This window comes from Cibotium barometz, chromosome 12 (genome assembly GCF_041138505.1).
Source record: "Cibotium barometz isolate CiBa-2024 chromosome 12, ASM4113850v1, whole genome shotgun sequence".
NCBI classification, from domain to species: domain Eukaryota; kingdom Viridiplantae; phylum Streptophyta; class Polypodiopsida; order Cyatheales; family Cibotiaceae; genus Cibotium; species Cibotium barometz.
In genome coordinates, this window is record NC_141057.1 from 22,101,800 (window position 1) to 22,121,645 (window position 19,846).

The following is a 19,846-nucleotide window of genomic DNA, read 5'->3' on the forward strand; positions in this document are numbered from 1 at the left end:
CTGGACTACAATGGCTTGCAATGTCTAAAATCCATATGTTCAAGAAATGCAAGCCATAGCTATTGGTGATTTTAAGGTCGAGGATACAGAAGATCACACCCTATTTTGGAACCTTCTTAATAGTTTGATGGAGAAGGAGGGATACGAGAAGCCAAAATTTAGAGGATTCATGGCTGATAAGGCCCAGACAAACTGGCATGCAGTGAGGATGGTCCACAATGGTGGCCCCAACAATGGGATGAGGACCGGTGAGGAAAGATCTCTCTTATTTCATTGGGAACAAATCTTACAACAACACTACAAAAAATGCATTCCGCCACACAGTCAGGAAGAGTTTAAATCAAGATGCCGACGGTGGAAGTCTGCACCATCAAAAGAAGCTGCTGAGACAGAATTAGATTCTTTACGGGCTTGGTTGAGACAAGGACATGCTGACAAGACAAAACTATCCATGTTAGAGACATGGCTAGTATGGCGGCATGCCAGAGTGGCACATTAGGGTGAATACATGATCAAGGTATGAACAGTGGCTTGGTAATAGTAGTTTCTAGAATTTGTACACTTGTAGATTAAAAAATGTGGACTTGGTATGCTTGTTGATAAAGATATTGTGTGTGGTTCTCTTGTCAATAGGCAATCGAGACCAATGAGAAGTTTTTGGTGCCAAGAACAAACTTGGCAACGTCTGTGCATGGTAGCTGCTTGGCATCAAATGATGGAGTAAAGTATATCTCTTTGTATAATGCTTGTCAAGGTGATTTTATGACAACCCTTTTGCAACAATCAAAGCATCCATACTCCCATCAAGGATGGAGACTCACATCGTCCAGAGTATGAGTATGTGACTCGAAGGGTAAGACGGCCTAAGCCATCTCAAAGAGAGAAACAAAAGAGATCAAGGACTGAAATTGACATTCACCCAACAAGGTGGGCTATTCCAAGGACCAATCTAGGAAGTGAGGTTAGATACCTGCGCAACAAGGGAAAAAAGTGCAATGATTTGATTGATAAAAAAGGAAGAGTTGGGTTATTGGATGTCCCAGCTCCTTGTTTTCAAGGCTTTGTTCAGGTGTCGAGAAAATCCAATATGTGTGTTTATGTGAGAATGACATTGATCATACTCGAGAACCAGAAAACATTGTATTGGAAAGACCAACATTGTATTGTTTCAAATGATAGTTTTATCAACCAAATTTGGTCTACACACACTTTGTTTTTGCCACGAAGCATATGTCTTTTAACAACTGCAATAGCTACATTTTGTCTTCTCACATCTTGTTGGCACTTCAAATGATCTATCTTTTGATAATTGTACTAGATAAATTTGGTATTGGCAAACATGTTAGGACTATGGATCAACTATCTTTTGAGAATCGTGCATTGTACATTAAGTTTGACCACACATGTTAAGGCTATGAAACGTCTATCGTTTGATAATTGGGTTGCCTTCTTGCAATGAGATGGAAAGATGATGGTTGTGTTTGATGTTGTAAATAATGAGATGGTTGGTGTATTGACATGCAAGATGGAGAAAGCAATGATCTTATGCCATGTGTGATGGAGAACATAGCACATATGTTTTGATAATTGTATTATCCAAATATTGTCTACACACACCTTGTTTTAGCCATGAAGCAAGTGTCTTTTAACAACTATGTCTTGGTACAACATGTCTGCTCACGTCTTTTTGGCACTTCAAATGATCTATCTTATTGCTTTGCAAGATAGAGAAACTTATGCCACGGTTTCCTTGTGAAATATGTCATATTTTGTCATTAAAGTTCACTTATGTTTTTAAAGAGATGGACCCTTTTTTCCCATCGGTTGTATTGCTCATACAATTTTGCTTGTATAATGCTTGCCCCCGTGACCAACAAAGATGATGTGATGTATGTATGCATCGTGATCAAGCGGCCATGCTAGGGATAATAATCTTTTCTCTTGTATGCTTGCAACATCTCCATGTTGCTCACACTTAGCCAATCATGGATTTCTTGGTCATGTATTACCATTTCAAAAAACTGTGACAACATTGCGTAACTTTCCTTGCTCATGGATATTGTCGCTAGAGGTTGAAGTGTGGCCTTTTGAAGATTGTATACATAGAGGTTGGGGATTAGCAAAGCAACGGTTGTGCCTAACCAATAGTGGCATACAAACTATTTGATAGATTTTTAAACAAGTGAGGAGGTTGGGCTAGGCTCTCGGAATAGTTATGGTGGGCACCTTAGAACCATTGTTGATAACAACGAGCCTTACACACGACCTCAACACGATATTCTTTTAAGACCGGTTTTTGTGTAGAAGTTTTTAGGAAATTAGGTCATGTTCATTATACGCGCCATCGTGCCTGGTCTCACACTTTTTTTTACATAAACCAATTTGTTCAGAAGAGAGTTTTTGATACAGAGATTTTATGAAAGTTTTTGATTTCTTGCCGGAGCAAGATATATATATATATACGCACATTTGGTTTGCATGAAGGGACCTGGTTTCAGCAGCAATAATCATCCTTATTATCTAGGAAGAGTAACCCAGCTGAAGGGTGGTTTCAGCAACACTCATGATGCTTGATTCTTCTTCCTTTGAGGACGCCTTAGCTGCACTCACCCTGTCTATGGGGCCTGTTGTCGTAGACACACCAGCAGGCGCTTGCCATGCATGAATCTCAGCCAACTGAATGACGATTATGTCAGAAAGTTGCGAACAAACCAATGAGTCAATAGTAATCACCCGAATTAAGGCGCGGTTTGGGCGTGCAATTCATTAATCAACAAAGTTAGTGCGATAAAAGCTATATTGAGCCTTGGGGTTTGATTACCTTGGATCTTAGGGACTCATTCTCCGCTCGAAGCAAGTTCTCCTGAATGTAATTACAATCCAAAACCCATTTAAACTCTTTGTTATGTGTGTTCTTATCGTATTACAAAATTAGTTTGTAAAATATCTATCCTACAGAAAAAGAAAAATGCATGAAACACGCACCTCTGTACGCAAATCTTCAACTTGTTGCATGAGCAGTTGTGTCTGTTCAAGGAAAAAAAAAAAATTTGTATTTAGTTTAGGATAGAAATGTCGTATCCATTTAACAAAGTATCGACAATTACCTTTCTTTCTCTCACACGAGATAGGCCATTTTGAAGTTTGTTTTCAAGTTTTTGCAAGCTCCTAATCTGCAATTTGTCTAGATTCTCACCTGACATATTTCTTTAAAAATCGAGAAAAAAACAGAGAAAATTTAGTATACTGCTTCTCGATAGTATATACGCTGTATACCTACTTCAAGTCATGGGATATGACACAAGCTACCATGAAATGCTTACAAGCATTTGAGATGACAAATTTGGCACAAACATATATTCAATGCAGGAAAAGTGTTCTTACCTGTGCATTTCTTCTAGGACTTCTAGTTGGTTCTTCATTCGCACAGCCTCATGCCTCCAATACTAAACAACACAACATTATTGGTTATTAGTGGTCTTACCAATTGTTAAGTGTGAAGACCAAATTTGCCAAAGTCAAGACATGTAAAAGTCGTCTTTGAAGTCAAGCATTGGGGAGAGCTGTATCTAAAAGTATAGGACACGTCATGAGAGATAACGGATAGAGTAGCTCTGGGAAGGTTGCACAAATCGCGAAGCTTACACACAAGTTCAATGGAGACGTCAGTGATCCTAGAACTCGAGGTCTTTGATCAAGTTTACAAGGCCTCATGTGGTGAGAGGGATGATCTTGCAAAGACCAAAACATTTAGCCTTACAATAGATGGCAAGGCTGATGATTGGTATCAGACTTTGAGAGTTGAAGAACGTCTAAACTTTACTAGGCTTTGAAGGTTATTGCTAAAGCAGTTTGTGTGTGAGGGAGCTTTGTGGAGTATGGCTTCATAGTTGCACAAAGTTGAGAGAGAAGAAGATGAGTTAGTGAGAGATTTTATTACTGCATTTCAACTCTTGTTGTGTTGTACATGAGCACTTTTCCAACAGTCAAGTGCTCGATCTATTTATCCATAGGCTTAAACATGAACATATCCATAATGGTTTGGTCATTAGAGGTATCACCACCTGGGAGGACGTCACGGCTAATGTCATCCAACTTGAGGATAACTTGATGATAAAGGGAGTAAAAGCTTCAAATTCTAAGTTTGTTGTGTCAGCTACTAGCGGTTGTAGCACTACCACTGCAAAACCTGTAGCTAAAGGTAATACTCTAGTAGAAATGACTTGGACTCACTTCTCAAAAGACTATAAGAGGAAATGAAGGTTACCAAAGCTTTGAGCAATGCGTACATGTATCCAAGGAGAGAGCTACATTGGTGTTCCATTTGCCGTTAGGGACATACCACTCGCAAATGTCCAATTTTAAGAGCTCGTTTACAATGGTAACTATAGCTTTTGTGGGCGCTATAGTCACAAAGCCCGAGATTTTTGAATATGCCTATAGGCTATTGCCAATACAACAAGACCATAGCTAGCATTTATGGCAACACAACAAACGATAGCCCTCGGTCTTGTAACAAATCAAGAAATGGTTGAACATCCCATGCAACAACTCTTATGAAAGGGCATGCACCATGCACCCATTATGCCATTACCTCCACCTGTCTTGGGACCACAACCTCCTCCACCAAGGGTGACACCTCTGAATCAAGTAAGCTTTGAGGAGCCTATTAATTACCAAGAATATGAGGTAGATATCAAATCCACCCCCAGCTATTTGAGGACCCCACAAAACTTCATCCTGTAGTGGATGGGAGAGGGGGAGTCAAGCTAATTTACCAACTTGCTACAATGCGAAGGGATCGGGACATTAACTGTAATAAAGTAGGAACTTTATTCAATAGGGTTAATACTGGGACAGGTCCATGTATAAAAGAGGGGACTTGGACCATGGTTGTAACTTTTGATGATCATTTTTTAGAAATGGAAACTCATGTTTCTTGGAGCTCATGGCTTCTTGGCTTGTGGAAGGCTATTTCCATTCTCTTGGTGTGAGAGACTAAACACACTTAGGCATCATGTTTACATGGTGATTACTCATATTTTCATGCATTACATCCCTTCATTCCAATTGGTATCAGAGCTCTTGATTTTGATCATGGGCATGCATGGGTTGTTGGGAAAATTTGCTTGAAAATTTGAGTTTCTTTTAATTTTTTTTTTCTCATTTTCTTGTAATCCTTGAGTGATTCTTGACAAATCTTCTCTAATCTTGATTAATCTCATGGGGATGGTGAGCATTTCATGTAGATTGCTTAGATTTTGAGTGATTTTGGCCATTTTTGCCCTTTCTGGACCAAATCTGGGGGTATGGACCAAATTTTTTGAAAAGTTTGGACCAAATTTGGGGGAAATGGTTAATCGTGATTAGGAAACTTAATCCAAAAACGTTTTTGCTTCTGTGGAGTTTCCTGCAACCCTAGCCATGGTTTTCCTCAACCAAACCTTCACCAAATGGCAAGCAAACATGGGGGAAACAATCATAAGCAAGGTATGAGTATTGTATGGGAGCTTTGGTGCTTCAAAGGCAAGGCGTTTTCGCGATTTGCAGCGGCAGCCTGACGGCGAAACGGCGCCGTTTTCATGGTGGAAATGGAGCTTCTTTGCTTGCTATGCCTACCATGGATCATATGCAAGTTTTATCTCATGTTTTGGTAGACTTTTCATGCCATTTTCATGAGCATTGGTTACCTTCTACATGGCTGCAAGTCAGTGCTAAAGTGGCCACGTTTTTCATCAATATGAAGCCTCCTTCAACAAATTTCAGTCATTGAAGCTTAAGGGATGCCATTGGTGAGTGCCTTCATCAATTTCTAGCAATTTTGAAGCATTCATTGGGGCTTTGGGAGTTGATTGGGGTTCATTACATTGAGAAACCCTAAATTTCAGAAATGAAGCATTTAATGGCAAATCTATGTAGCATTGGTTGGAATTGAAGCATCATTCACATATCATATACACCATTCATATGCCATATCCATGCTATGGATTGCCATTTGACAAGCTCATACCATGCCATGGAAACATGCTCATTTTGATGCCATATGGACACTAGGAATGCAATTACATATGCCTTGACTTTGGTCTTACAAATGCTTATGCAAATGCCAAATGCCATGGTGAGGGCATTGTGATTTGATGGTTGATGTTGGATTGTTTTGATGAATGGAGTTATGAGAATGAGCATGAATTCATGCATAATGATTCATGAGAATATTGTAAATGGCATGAGTCATGCCACACACATGTAAGTGATTTTACCTTCATCCCATTTGTAAATTCCAAACACATACACTCACCATTGCATTCACTTTCATTTCCTAGTGAATCTAGCAATGTGTGAGGGTACCTTGGCGTTGGTTGGAGAGGCCAAGGGGAGCATGTTTTGAATCTACCGTGTCGTGATTGCTTTGGGAAAGCGATACGGTGGAGGATTAGGTACATGGTGGTGAAGACATGGCCTCAACCTTCACCTTGGAGGAAAACTTGGTGAAGGGGTGAGAAGGGCTTGGCCGGGAGATCGGCAAGCTTCAACGCGCATCCTCAACAATCCTCACATCGACTTTATGGATGCATTTGGGCAATGGGGCCCCCTATTCCATCATATTGTGTGGATGTTGCTAATGCCTTGATGGACAAAGATTGCATAAGAGCTTTCATGGCATTGTGGGATGCAAAGAGCATTGTATTTTGATTTCAGAAATTGCATTTTCAGTTGAGATTTGGCTCCATTTACAAAGGAGACTATGGCGAAATTCTTCCAAAATCTTGACTATGCATGGCAATTGAGGTTGGTGAAACATTAATTGCAGACCTTGGGATGCAAAGGAAGTGCAAAAGGTGCTAACAAAGGTGCGGGAACAAGCAAGGATCATTGGGGGCACAAAAGGGTCACTTGGGCAAGAAAATTGCAGATTTACAAAACCCTAATTCAGTCCCAAACCTTTTGGACTGAATTAAAGGTGATCATACGAGCTCTTAGTGCTTCCTTAGAGCTACCCAACGAGCCCTTAACCTTTCCGTTTCGATATCTCTTTGGGGTAGAAATTAGGGTTTTTGCAGAAACAGTAAACCCTAATTCAGTCATAGGGGTTTTAAGGTCTTCAAGATCTAATCACATAGGCTCGTAGTACTCATCGAGGGCTTCGATTTGAGCTAAGAAGTTTTGCATTCGGATATTTCTAGCTCAAGTTATGCTCAAAATACTATTTCAGCCTATAACCCTGTAAACCCTAAAACAGAGAATAGTAGCACTTCTCACCTCTTAAGGGTCTTTGTATAGTGGTCTAGTACACCTCATTAGATCTCCAACAAGCTCTAGACCACTTCAATCGGACATCCCTACCTCAAGTTAGAGCCAAATCTTTGAAACCAATACTTTCCATGGGAACGAGGACAAGAGGGCGACCAAAGCATAACACCTTGACTCCCGACGAGGTAGAGGGAGAAGAAGCAATTATGGAGCAAGGAATCTTAGATGCTCCGGAAGATACTTGTGGGCATACTTCAAGGGAAGTGCATGAAGAAGTGAATGTTGGAAGTGCCCACAAGCCCACCCCACAAGCGTCACATACCATCCCCATCGATTCGATCATGCAAATGCTGATGCAAATGAATGCGAAGATGGACACGATGGCTACAAGGGTGGAGGTCAATGATAGACTTGATACTATGGCCACAAGGATGGAAGTCTTGGAAGAGAGGGTGGCTCGGCCAATGAGCCAACCTTCATTTGATAGTGGTCATGGTGTTTCACATGCAGGCAAGCAATATGGGACAGCTTTTGAAGGCCGTAGGGAAGGCAAGCTACCTATGGCACAAGAGGTTTCTCCCAAAGTAATGCATGAGCATGCCACCAAGAATGCTACTTTTGGATTCATGGCGGATGCACGGAGGCCCCTTGTCAAGGACATGTTTCATTCTTCTTTTCACTCGGGTCCATCTAATTCCAATATGCACATGATTGATGAAGAGGTGGTACTCGATTGGAACCAATTGTCCTTTGCCCAAAGACAAAGGGATGCTCATGAGAAGTGGATGGAGTTACCAAATGACATCAAGAGGGACTACAAAGACTTTGCGCAATTCATGGAATCGTATATGAAGATGCAAAGGTTCAAACCCTCTACCCAACATGACAACCCATCCTACACAGCTTCTAAGGATGTCAAAGACAAAGTCTCACTATCAAAGTTCAAAGGTGATGGATCATCTCCACAAGAGTTGGAGGAGTGGGCTACTAAGCTTGACACTTATTTCCAACTTTACCCAAAAAGTGAGCGTGATATGGTACAATTTGCTTCCTTACACCTTGAAGATTATGCACATCAATGGTGGAGGCACTTGGTCAAACAAGGGAACACGCCATCAACTTGGGAAGGATTGAAGCGGGAGATGAACTTGGCCTTCATTTCACCCCTAGTGCTTGACCGTCACCATGAAGAATGGTATGAACTTTCTCAAAAGGGGATGATGGTGAGAGATTATATCAAGAAATTTTTGAAGCTTTCAATGTACGTGGAAGGCTTGAGTGAAGACATGAAGATGAAAAAGTTTGTGCATGGGCTTGAACACTTCATCAAGGCGGATGTGTCGGCTCAAAGGCCTAGCTCTCTCAAAGAAGCTATGAGGTTAGCCGAACTCTATGAGCCAAAGTACAAGAGATCTCAGCCCATGACCTTCACCAAAGACACACTCAAACCAACCACTACTTCTTACAATTTTGGGAAAGGTCCTACCTCTACATTACCATCCTCTAATCCAAGAACTCCTACATCATTTGGGGGTGGACAGCCAAAGAATGGGATACATCAATTTGATGCCAAAAGGAGTAGTGACTTCATGAAGAAGAAGCCCTTTCAACCCTTCAAGAAGACTCAAAGAATGGATGATCCAAAGATTGAGGAGTTGAGAAGCAAAGGGCTATGTTTCAAGTGCAAAGAGAGGTGGTCACCCGGGCATGTGTGCAAATCAAAGAAGATTGTGGCCACTATGATCCTCATGGATGAGAAAGAGAACAAGGATGACTCTCATGACATTGAAGAATGGAAGGATTGCAATGAAGAAGCACATGAGGAGTCACTTGAAGACCATTCTTTCATCACGGAGGATGGTGAGTTTCCGTTTGATCCGGGAGGTAGAGTTAAGGAAAGCCTTGTGGATGGAGACATGCCTACAAATGCAGAAATTTCAGCTTGCATATGCTCTATCTCGCAAGAGTTGTTGGCGGGTTGCAAGAACCCAAGCACACTAAGGTTGGTGGGGACCATCAATGGGAGGGTTGCACATATTCTTGTGGATTCCGGGAGCACTCATAGCTTCATCAACTCTAAATCCATCAACTCTCTCAAACTCAACACAAAGAAGACACCTACAACGTTCCAAGTGCAAGTGGCAAATGGGGAAAGTGAGAAGACTAGCTTGGTTTGCCCTTCTACAAAAGTGGTTTTATCCTCTTCATACACTTGGGAAGGTGATTTGGTGGTTTTGGATATGGGTCCCATCGACATTATCATGGGATGTGATTGGTTGGCTTCACTTGGTGACATTCACATGAACCTTCAACAAGGTTTCATGAGCTTTCTACATCATGGGCAACAAGTGGTACTTGCTGCAAATGCACCTAAGAAGCTCTCTTTGATCACTCCAAGGCGACTCAAGAAAGAGATTAAGGCTTTTGGCACTATCTATGTGTTACATGTTACCCAAGAGGGGATGGAAGGCAGTGGACAGCACATAGATGAGGAAATGGCAACTCTTCTTAAGGAGTATGAAGATATTTTGCAAGTGCCAAAGAGTCTACCACCTAAGAGGGAGATTGACCATGCCATAGTACTTGAACCAAATGCAAAGGTTGTCAACAAGCCTCCTTACCGTTTGTCTAAGGTAGAAAGAGAGGAAGTGGCTAAGCAAGTGCAAGATTTGCTTGCTATGGGTCTTATTCAACCTTCACAATCTCCATTTGCATCTCCCGTTCTCTTGGTGAAGAAGAAGGATGGATCCTTTCGCATGTGCATTGATTATCGTGACTTGAACAAGGTCACAATCAAGAATAGGTATCCCATACCTCGCATTGATGATCTTCTTGATGAGCTCAAAGGGGCAAAGTTCTTCACCAAGATTGATTTGAGATCGGGATATCATCAAATAAGGATGAAGGAAGGTGATGAAGAGAAGACAGCATTTAGGACGGAAAGGGGATTGTTTCACTTCATGGTGATGCCCTTTGGTCTTACAAATGCTCCGGCCACTTTTCAAGCATTGATGAATCGGATATTGGCTCCCCTTCTTTTCAAGTTTGTGCTAGTGTTCTTCGATGACATCTTGATCTATAGCAAGAGCAAAGGGGAACATTTATGTCATGTGAAGCAAGTGTTTGAAGTGTTGAGGAAGCACAAGCTTTATGCAAAGGAGAGCAAATGCACATTCATGGTCAATGAAGTGGAATATCTTGGACACTTGGTGGGTGAGAATGGCATAAGGGCTGATCCTAAGAAAGTGGCATGTGTCAAAGAGTGGCCAACACCAAGCAATACAACTCAATTGAGAGGATTTTTGGGATTATCTTCTTTCTATAGAAGATTCATGCAACATTATGCATCCATTGCGGCACCTCTTACCGACTTGCTCAAGAGGGAGGCTTTCTTTTGGGATTCCATTGCCAACAAGAGCTTCAATGAGCTCAAGGAGTTGCTCACTTCAGCCCCTATACTTGTATGTCCGGATTTTGCAAAGACATTTTATGTGAGGGCGGATGCAAGTGGTAGAGGAATTGGGGCAGTTTTGTATCAAGAGCATGGAGTCATTGCATTTGAAAGTAGGAAGCTTACCGAAAAGGAGATGGGGCTTCATGTTTATGAGCAAGAGATGCTAGCCATACTTCATGCCATCAAGAAGTGGCATCACTATCTTTATGGTGCTCATTTCAAGGTGAGAAGTGATCATAGGGTGCTGAAATTTTTCCTCTCCCAACCAAATCTTTCTCCAAAGCAAAAGAGATGGCTGGCCACACTTCAAGGATATGATTTTGAGATATCCTACACACCCGGGAAGGACAATGTAGTGGCGGATGCATTGTCTAGAATGTGGGCATGCGCTACAACTTCAATCATGGAGGTATATAGTGAATGGATCAAGGGGATTCAAGAGGAATACCTCATCAATGAAGGTGCTGCTCATATTTATACCAAATTACAGCAAGGTGATGGTGGAGAGTTTCCTCATTACAAGCTTCACAATGGTCTCTTGTGGTACAAGGATAAGGTGTATTTGGTTCCTACCTCATTCTACATACCAAAGGTGCTTCATGAGATGCATTCTTCACCACTTTCGGGCCATCTTGGTGTACTCAAAACCTATGATAAAGTGAGCAAGAGTTTTTATTGGAAAGGTATATGGGGAGATGTGAAGAAGTTTGTGATGGAATGTGCTTCTTGTCAAAAGAATAAGGATAGCCATCAACTCCCAAGTGGTTTACTTCATCCATTACCTATTCCGGATGGTAAATGGACTCACATTTCTATGGACTTCATCACGGGTCTACCAAAGACAAAGCATGGATGGGATCAAATATTTGTGGTGATTGATAGGCTTACAAAATCAGCCCATTTCATTGCTTCAAAGACCACTTATGGAGCATCTCATATTGCCAAGCAATTTTTGGAACATGTATTCAAGATACATGGCTTGCCACTTAACATAGTTTGTGATCGAGATACCAAGTTCATGGGGACTTTTTGGAGGTCATTATATGAGAGCTTGGGTACTCAAATCACTCCATCTACAGCCTATCACCCTCAAACGGATGGGCAAACGGAGTGCACAAACAAATGGCTTGAGGTGTACTTGAGGCACTATTGTCATGACATGCAAACATCTTGGGATGAGTGGCTTTATCTTGCTGAATTTTGCCATAATTCAAGCAAGCATTTGAGTATTGGCATGTCACCATTTGAGGCTCTCTATGGATATCAAGTACATGTGCCATCGATAGCCTTCCGTGAAGACAAAGTGGTCAATCCATTGGCAAAAGAAGAGTTGGAAAGAATGAGACAGCTTCTTCAACTTTGCAAGGACAATATGAAGAAGGCTCAAGATGTCATGAAGGCTAAGGCGGATGTTCATAGAAGGGATGTGGAGTTTGAAGAGGGTGATTATGTGCTATTGAAGCTTCCCAAGAGTCGGCATAACACTCTCAAAGGTGTAACCAACTCAAAATTGGCTCATAGGTATTATGGACCATACTTGATTATCAAGAGGGTTGGTGATTTGGCCTACAAGTTGGATTTGCCTTCTTCGACAAGGATCCATAATGTGTTTCATGTATCTAACCTTAAGAGGTTTATGGGATCTTTGCCTCAAGAGATGGAAGAGCTTCCACCCATGAATGAAGAAGGTGAGATCATTTATGAGCCGGAGAGGGTTATTGGTAAGAGGACAAGAGAGTTGAGGAATCGAAATATTGATGAATACCTTGTCAAATGGAAGCAATTACCCATGGATGAGGCTACTTGGCAATCATTGGAGTATGTCCAACAACATGGCTTACTTGTGGATGACTTTCCGTGACCAAGTGGTATGGTTTACTTGAGCAAATTGGGTAATATGAGGAGAAGTATACATGCTGTAATTTCTGGACAGCTTTGGGAAGGTCTACTATTGGGCCTATTTTTCTACTCCAACAAGCTTCATGGCGTATCCTAATGAAGGATTATGATGTGGGCTACATATGGCTGAGTGTACATATCATTTTCAGCCCAATATATGGAGTCTAAATGAAGGATTTTCAAGGGTCTTCATCGACTAGAAGGGCTGTCATAACAGTCCCACTCAAACACTTTGGGCTTGAAGCTTTGTGGACTTGTACGCATCCAAATTTTCATTGTATATGTGCTTTGGATGTACTTGAGAACTCTTAACCACTTCCCATCGATTACATTAGAGTCTCATACTTTGAGATTGTACATGTTATTGATTTTGAGGACAAAATCTTTGGGAAGGGATGGTTTGTAATAAAGTAGGAACTTTATTCAATAGGGTTAATAATGGGACAAGTCCATGTATAAAAGAGGGGACTTGGACCATGGTTGTAACTTTTGATGATCATTTTTTTAGAAATGGAAACTCATGTTTCTTGGAGCTCATGGCTTCTTGGCTTGTGGAAGGCTATTTCCATTCTCTTGGTGTGAGAGACTAAACACACTTAGGCATCATGTTTACATGGTGATTACTCATATTTTCATGCATTACATCCCTTCATTCCATTAACATCACAGCTAGAAGAATGCCTCTTCAATATGTTACCACTGCCAATGGATTAAGGAGTGCCCCAAAAATATTGTGGTGACAAGCCCAAAGATAGGACCCATCATCACACCCCTAAACATGATTCGGATAAGTAATCAAACTCAAAGGCAGATTCTAAAAAACCTACATCACAAATATTTTCATGCTATCACCTGCCTACAAACCCAAAACCAACATGTTTTTAAGCAACTATTAGTGGCCTCAGTAGAAAAATCTAAGAAGAAGAAGAAAACCGATCGACCAAGGTATGAAGGCTGGAAGCCAAGACAAGAATCAATTTGTATTCTCACCAATCATTCTGTTATGGAGCTAATAGAGTGCCCTTCTTCTCTACTCTCTTTCTCTCTTGTGTCTTTATTTTCTAATTCAATTAAATATGTTATATGCTCATTGTGTATGCATGAGTGTATGTGTGAGAGAGAGAGATTGAGTGAGAGGAGGGTCGAGCTTCCATTGGAGTGCAGGAAGAGTGGAGATTTGGAATGTGGTTGTGCAGCAACATCATCTCTTATGAGAATATAAGCAGAAGTATTCATGAGGTGAGTGACACACCTTTCCGATGAAATTGTGAGCTAGGTCATCACATATTGGCTTCTTGATTGAGATGTTTTATGCTCCCGAGTGTGGTTGGGTAAAGCCCCATGACATTGGTTTGTTCTTGCACTCTTTCCATGGTACAAAGGCTTCCCATCCACCTTGTACAAAGAAGCAAACATGCATGTAGAATGGCTGGAGAAGATAGACAAGTGTGGCTTCCTAGGGGCCTACATAAATTGACTCACAAGTCCAACAGCATAGCTCAAGTCTAGCCTTGTAATGGTCATGTAGATTAAACTACCACTATGCGCATGTATGTAGTGGGATCCTCCAAAAGCTCACCTGTATTTGCAAAAAGCTTTGTGTTATGCTCCAATGGCAATGAAATAGGCTTGCAGAGCCTATCATACCATACTTGAACAACATGTCCAAGCCATACTGCCTCTGCAATAGCAAAATGCCATGAGGTGATCTCACCACCTCTTAACCCAAGAAATACCGCAGCTCACCCAAATCCTTCATCTCAGACTTCTGCTTCAAAAGCATCCTGACATCATGTATGTCTACATCACTATCAACAGTGGTAATTAAGTCATCCACATAGATGACTAATAGCATGATCCCTCTGTCTGTCCTTTTCACATATAATGAAAAATTTACATTGGATATCTAAAATCCAATAGTAACAAGATACTCCCCTATCTTGTTTGACCATGCTTTGGGTGCCTACTTCAAGCCATACAAGGCTTTGCGTAACCTGCACACAAAATCTGAATGTGCATCACTCTCATAACCTGGTGGCTGCATCATGTACACTTCTTGAAAATCACCATGCAAGATAGAATTCTTTACATCCATTTGATGTAAAGATCAACTCTTCGCTTACAGCCATAGCACAATGACAACTCTCACGGTTGCCATTCTTGCAACCGAGCTAAATGTCTCCTCATAGTCGATGCCATAAGTCTGTGCAAAGCCCTTGGCAACCAATCTTGCCTTGTACCTGCTCACTGAACCATCAGCATTGTGCTTGACTTTATACACCCACTTACATCTGGTTATCTTCTTTTCCTTAAGTAAAGGCACTAACTCCCATGTTGCATTTGCATCCAATGCTTCCATCTCCTCATCCATGGCATCTTCCCATTTCTTTTTCCTAATTGCCTGCTCAAAGAAAGTGGGCTCAACCTCCTGTATTGCTTTTACCATGCAAGCATAATGATGGGATGTATATCCATCATATCTAAACCTATCAATAAGGTATCTAACCCTCGTAGAGACCTGCGTACACCTAAATCATTGTCAGGTGTCCTCATCAAAACAACCTTGGTTCTCCTTACACCAAGAGTAACCATAGACAGAATGCCAAGCTCCTCATCAAGGCTCTTCTCAGAGCCACTAGAGTCACCATCCACATATGAGTGACCTACTGACAGATGAAGCACAAAAGGTTGATCTACCTTTTTCCTTCCCTTTCTGTGATGCATGTGTACCTATGTCATTTCTCAACTTGCCTGACCATGGGCTAACATTGGATCCACTGCTGGAGGACTCCCCACGTCCACTCACCAGTGATTGCTACTTTACATGTGATGTAACATCAGCACTTCTTACATCTGCATCTTCTATTGTCTTCACTACTCGTGCATACCAGCTACTCATCGCATCGAAGACAACATCTCTGCTTACTCATCTCACGAGTGGTAGGGTTATAACATTTATAAACTTTTTGGTCCATAGCATAACCGCAATGAAGATGCATTTCTCTACCTTTGGATCCAACTTTGTTCTCACCTCATCAATAACATGTACATATGCAATACACCCAAACACTTTCAAGTGAGAGACACATTCGGTCTTATGCATGTAAACTTATGTTCAAGAGTCATACCATAAACAGCTGTAATGGATGTTCTATTTATAATGTACACAGCAGTTGCTACTGCTTCTATCCAAAAGTAATGTGGCATATTCTTTTTCAGCTATCAAGACACGTGCCACTTCTACAATGTGCCTGTTTTTCCTTTATGCAACACCATTATATTACAGAGTGTACCTGTACGTAAACTGCCTCTTGATTCCCTGCTTTCTCAAGAAATCACTGAACTCATTGGAGAAATATTCTCCCCCACTATCTTATCTTAGGCATTTTATTTGCATGCCTTTTTCCTTCTTGACCAAGGCTTTCAATCTCTGAAAGTGAGCAAACACCTCACTTTTCTCCTTCATGAAATAAACCCACACTTTCCTAGTGTGGTCATCAATGAATATAACATAGTACCTACAACCTGCAATTGTTGAAGTCTTGGTTGGTCCCCATATATCTGAATGCATGACATCGAATGGCCTTGTACACTAACATGCTTTTCATGTGGGAAAGCATGTTTGGCCTGCTTACCAAGTTGGCATGCTTCACATATCTTATGCATAGCCACCTAAGATGTTATTATGTCTTCCCTCTCCAGACGCACCACGAGTACCCCAAAGAAAGGATGCCAATGTGTCAAGCAAGGATAATAGTACCAACTCACAATAAATCTTTAAGAGCCAGAGGCCTCATGTTCACATCAATGTTAGGTTCCTAAATGAGTGCTAAGGACACATGGATACTATGAAAGGATCAGAAAGATATGGAAGCCATCTATGTAATAGCCTTGTCATTGACCACCACCAATCACCCAAACAACTACATCAAAACCAGCTAAAAAGATTTGGAAAGGATAGGAAAGGCAAAACTGGATCCCTATTAGAAAATCAACCCTCCCAAGCCAAGTATCAAAAAAGGTGTGGGTGCCAAAAAAGAAACCACGTCAAAAAACTAACCTCAAGTGGCCACACAAATTGGTGCCCATTGAAGAGGTGACTGGGAAGCTATAAGCAGGTAGACAAAAGCCACAAATACCTTTATAACGTGACATCACACAAGATGCCAATCAAATAGGGATAAAATAGGTGAGCTACATAATTCTCTGTCTCAAGGGCAAAGCTATCGTAGCATGCACACAAGAACACATGTCCAAACAAGACATGGTCACACAAGAACCTACTATAGATTCTATGGTTTGGTTGATTCAATGGATGAAGTAAGAGTTGTTATGTTCCATAGAAGAACTATAAGTGTTATATCAACACACTCCTTATACATTGAGAGCTTTATCCCAATGGATTGAACCAATGGAGTATCAAGCTACTAAATATAATGGCGATCTTGTAGTACAAGCTCCGGAGGACTAAGTTGCTAATTGAGTTCTAACACTACTAACAACCCTGTAGAAATCACTTCACTCACAATTCAATCGGATTCACCATAGTGATTTTATAGAATCACACCGATGATTTTTGGCTCCCATCTTGGAAGCCATAAATTACTCCTACATTGCATCATCTTCCACTCTCCAACCTCACATGTTCATAAACTCACATTCCTATCACCGTGATTCTACATAAATCATGGCCATGACTTTGAACCCTATAGAATCATGCCATAGAAAATTAACGAAAACTAAAATATATTAAGCCCTTAGGACGTGTTGTGATAGCTTGTGCTTGAATTAGGTTTTATTCAGATGCATCTCACTTGACATGATTGGAAGAACCGTGATCTCGCCTACTATTGTTTGCCATGATTATAGCCATTGTTGATGTGATCACGGTAATGGTAGTAGACGTGATCACGGCCTGCACTTCTATGCTAGTAAGAATCAAGATGCTACCACATGTCACATGCATTAATCATAATCCCGCAGGCAATAAGTAGTGAATAGTTCTTCATTTTTTTCATTATCTTTTCCATTTTTGAGTTTTCAAGCTTCCTCCATCAACGATTCTGCCTACGCAACTGCTACTTCACATACATTCATTACCATCACCCATAGCCATCTCCAAGTAGGAGCATCTGGTTTCCCCTATATCCTTCATAAGAGTTCTTAATGTGTCTCTTAATCTACATGCATGATTAATGATGGCCTAGTGAGTATGAGTTGGTGTTTATCTTCTCTCACTCTTCCCCTCCCATCCTTGTATTTAATGTACATTCATTTGGTAGCACAAACCTAGGTGACCTCTTTCTAGCCCTCACTATCAATATCTCATGAGCAAAACTATGATTTCTACAAAAGCACGATCCTCCTCCATCACTGTGGTTGCATAACCATGGCTACCAAAACCAAGCCAACTCAAAACTTACCCCTTTCCATTCAAGGGGCCAACGGTTCTCATTGTTGATGCCCAATGAATTCAATTTATCACCATGATTCTACAATCCATGGAATCACAACCATGATTCCTACATCACTAATCACAATGCCAAGTCACCAATTCAAAGGCTTGCACATGCCATGATTACCACATCATCAATCATGGTGCCATGTCACTAATCATACCCTAGAATGTTACGTCAGCACTGATAATGCAATCACAATGCCAAGTCACCAATCCAAAGGCTTGCACATGCCATGATTACCACATCATCAATCATGGTGCCATGTCACTAATCATGCCCTAGAATGTTACGTCAGCACTGATCATGCAAGCATAGCTTAGCTTTATAGCATCAGTTAGCCACTCTAATTGTCCAAGAGACTGTTTTAAGAAAAATATCCACAATATTTTCACCATGATTCTGTAGTCTGTAGAATCATCACCCCGTGATTGATCACCAATCATGGCACCACATCACCAATCATGGTTATATAATACATCATGATTTCCATGTCATCTATCTAAAATCACGTCACCAACAATCATGTACAAAACCACGAATCAATTACCATCATGCATAGTCCCAATTCTTAATCCTTGTTCTGCTTCCCAATGGGTGAAGACCATGAGGTATATCAAACCATGATTTTATAGTCTACTAAAGTCATTCTAGAGAGCTATAATTCATCCTCTAATACCCTCAAATAGTTCTATGCTAACATTCACAACTTATCCTAACACAAAATTCTAACAAAAAAAACTCTTAACAAGAGAAATGGTACTCTTGACAATCAGTGAACCGATAAAGCTCTCTTTGTTTCAGTAGAATGGCAGGTAAGGATGTGAATCTTGACCCCTTTTATAAGGACCCCAGGTCACCACTATCCTCAAAGGGAGATGGTATAATCCCAAATAAGAAGGCCAAAGAAAAAGTAGCCAAACCTTTCCATCAAAAGACTAGCTACCTCAAGCCCCTCATGGATCAATGCAACAGCACCATACTCAGCCATACCAAGACAATGGTGGAGAACAAAAATGTGTATTTTAAGTACCACTCTCCTAGGTGTGTGCAACTAGTGTGAATAACACAGAGATAAAAGAGAAGCTTAACCAAATAGGGGTCAAAAATTGGGTAGAGGAAGTACAGTGCAAGGTGTACACCAAGGTCGTGCCAAATTCCTAACCTCTTACTAGCAAGGATCCAAAAGAGGAACAACCACCAACATAGATGGGTCAAATAAGGTAATATTGATGATAGAAAAACTCATCCAGGAAGCCATGCACCGAACGTTTTTCCTAATCCCACGCCCTTCTCAAAGAAGCTAGATTTCTTGGATATTTTCCCAGCCAACAAAGTTAACAATGTTCAAAGGTCTTGAAATCTCTACCCTCAAGGATCCAAAGCTAAAGAAAGCATGCTGAGTGTGCCATAAATGATTATGAAAGTCAAGCCAGACATATACAATAGTGCACAAGGTTTACAGGCTGCACAAAGGTGACAAAGATGATTGGACTAGCATTCTGCATAGGGACTTCACCCATTACTTGGTCAAGCATGGAAGCAAAGTGGTCAACCAGTATATCCTCACATAGGTGCTTAACCACACTGCTCGGATTCTAGAGAGCCCCACTCCCAATAATCAAAGAGATTTCCCTGGATAAAGAAGCAATGGATAAAGAAGCATTCCAGAAGTGATTACAAGAGCATTCGGTAGTGTTAGTAGAGTAAAAGGATTTGATGGCAATGCTTGAGTTGGGCTCCCCGCCAATAGAACATGCAAAGAATAAGAGAGTCAATACGAACC

The 19,846-nt window shown here is 41.0% G+C and overlaps 1 protein-coding gene across 2 annotated transcripts in view; it reads right to left on the reverse strand.

Moving 5' to 3' along the window:
• Positions 1–2,148: 2,148 nt before the first annotated feature.
• The window catches only part of LOC147633179 (agamous-like MADS-box protein AGL11), a 66,674-nt gene continuing 48,976 nt past the window's right edge, over positions 2,149–19,846 (reverse strand). The window contains exons 3-7 of one of the 2 annotated variants that reach the window (XM_086806196.1): positions 3,385–3,446; positions 3,108–3,207; positions 2,986–3,027; positions 2,822–2,863; positions 2,149–2,667 (exon numbers count right to left, since the gene is read on the reverse strand). In XM_086806196.1, coding sequence (XP_086662322.1) covers positions 2,521–2,667; positions 2,822–2,863; positions 2,986–3,027; positions 3,108–3,207; positions 3,385–3,446 — 393 coding nt within the window. In that variant the 3' untranslated portion in view covers positions 2,149–2,520. Of the gene's footprint in view, positions 2,677–2,821; positions 2,864–2,985; positions 3,028–3,107; positions 3,208–3,384; positions 3,447–19,846 lie in introns of both variants that reach the window. The other variant, XM_086806195.1, reaches the window with a different exon arrangement.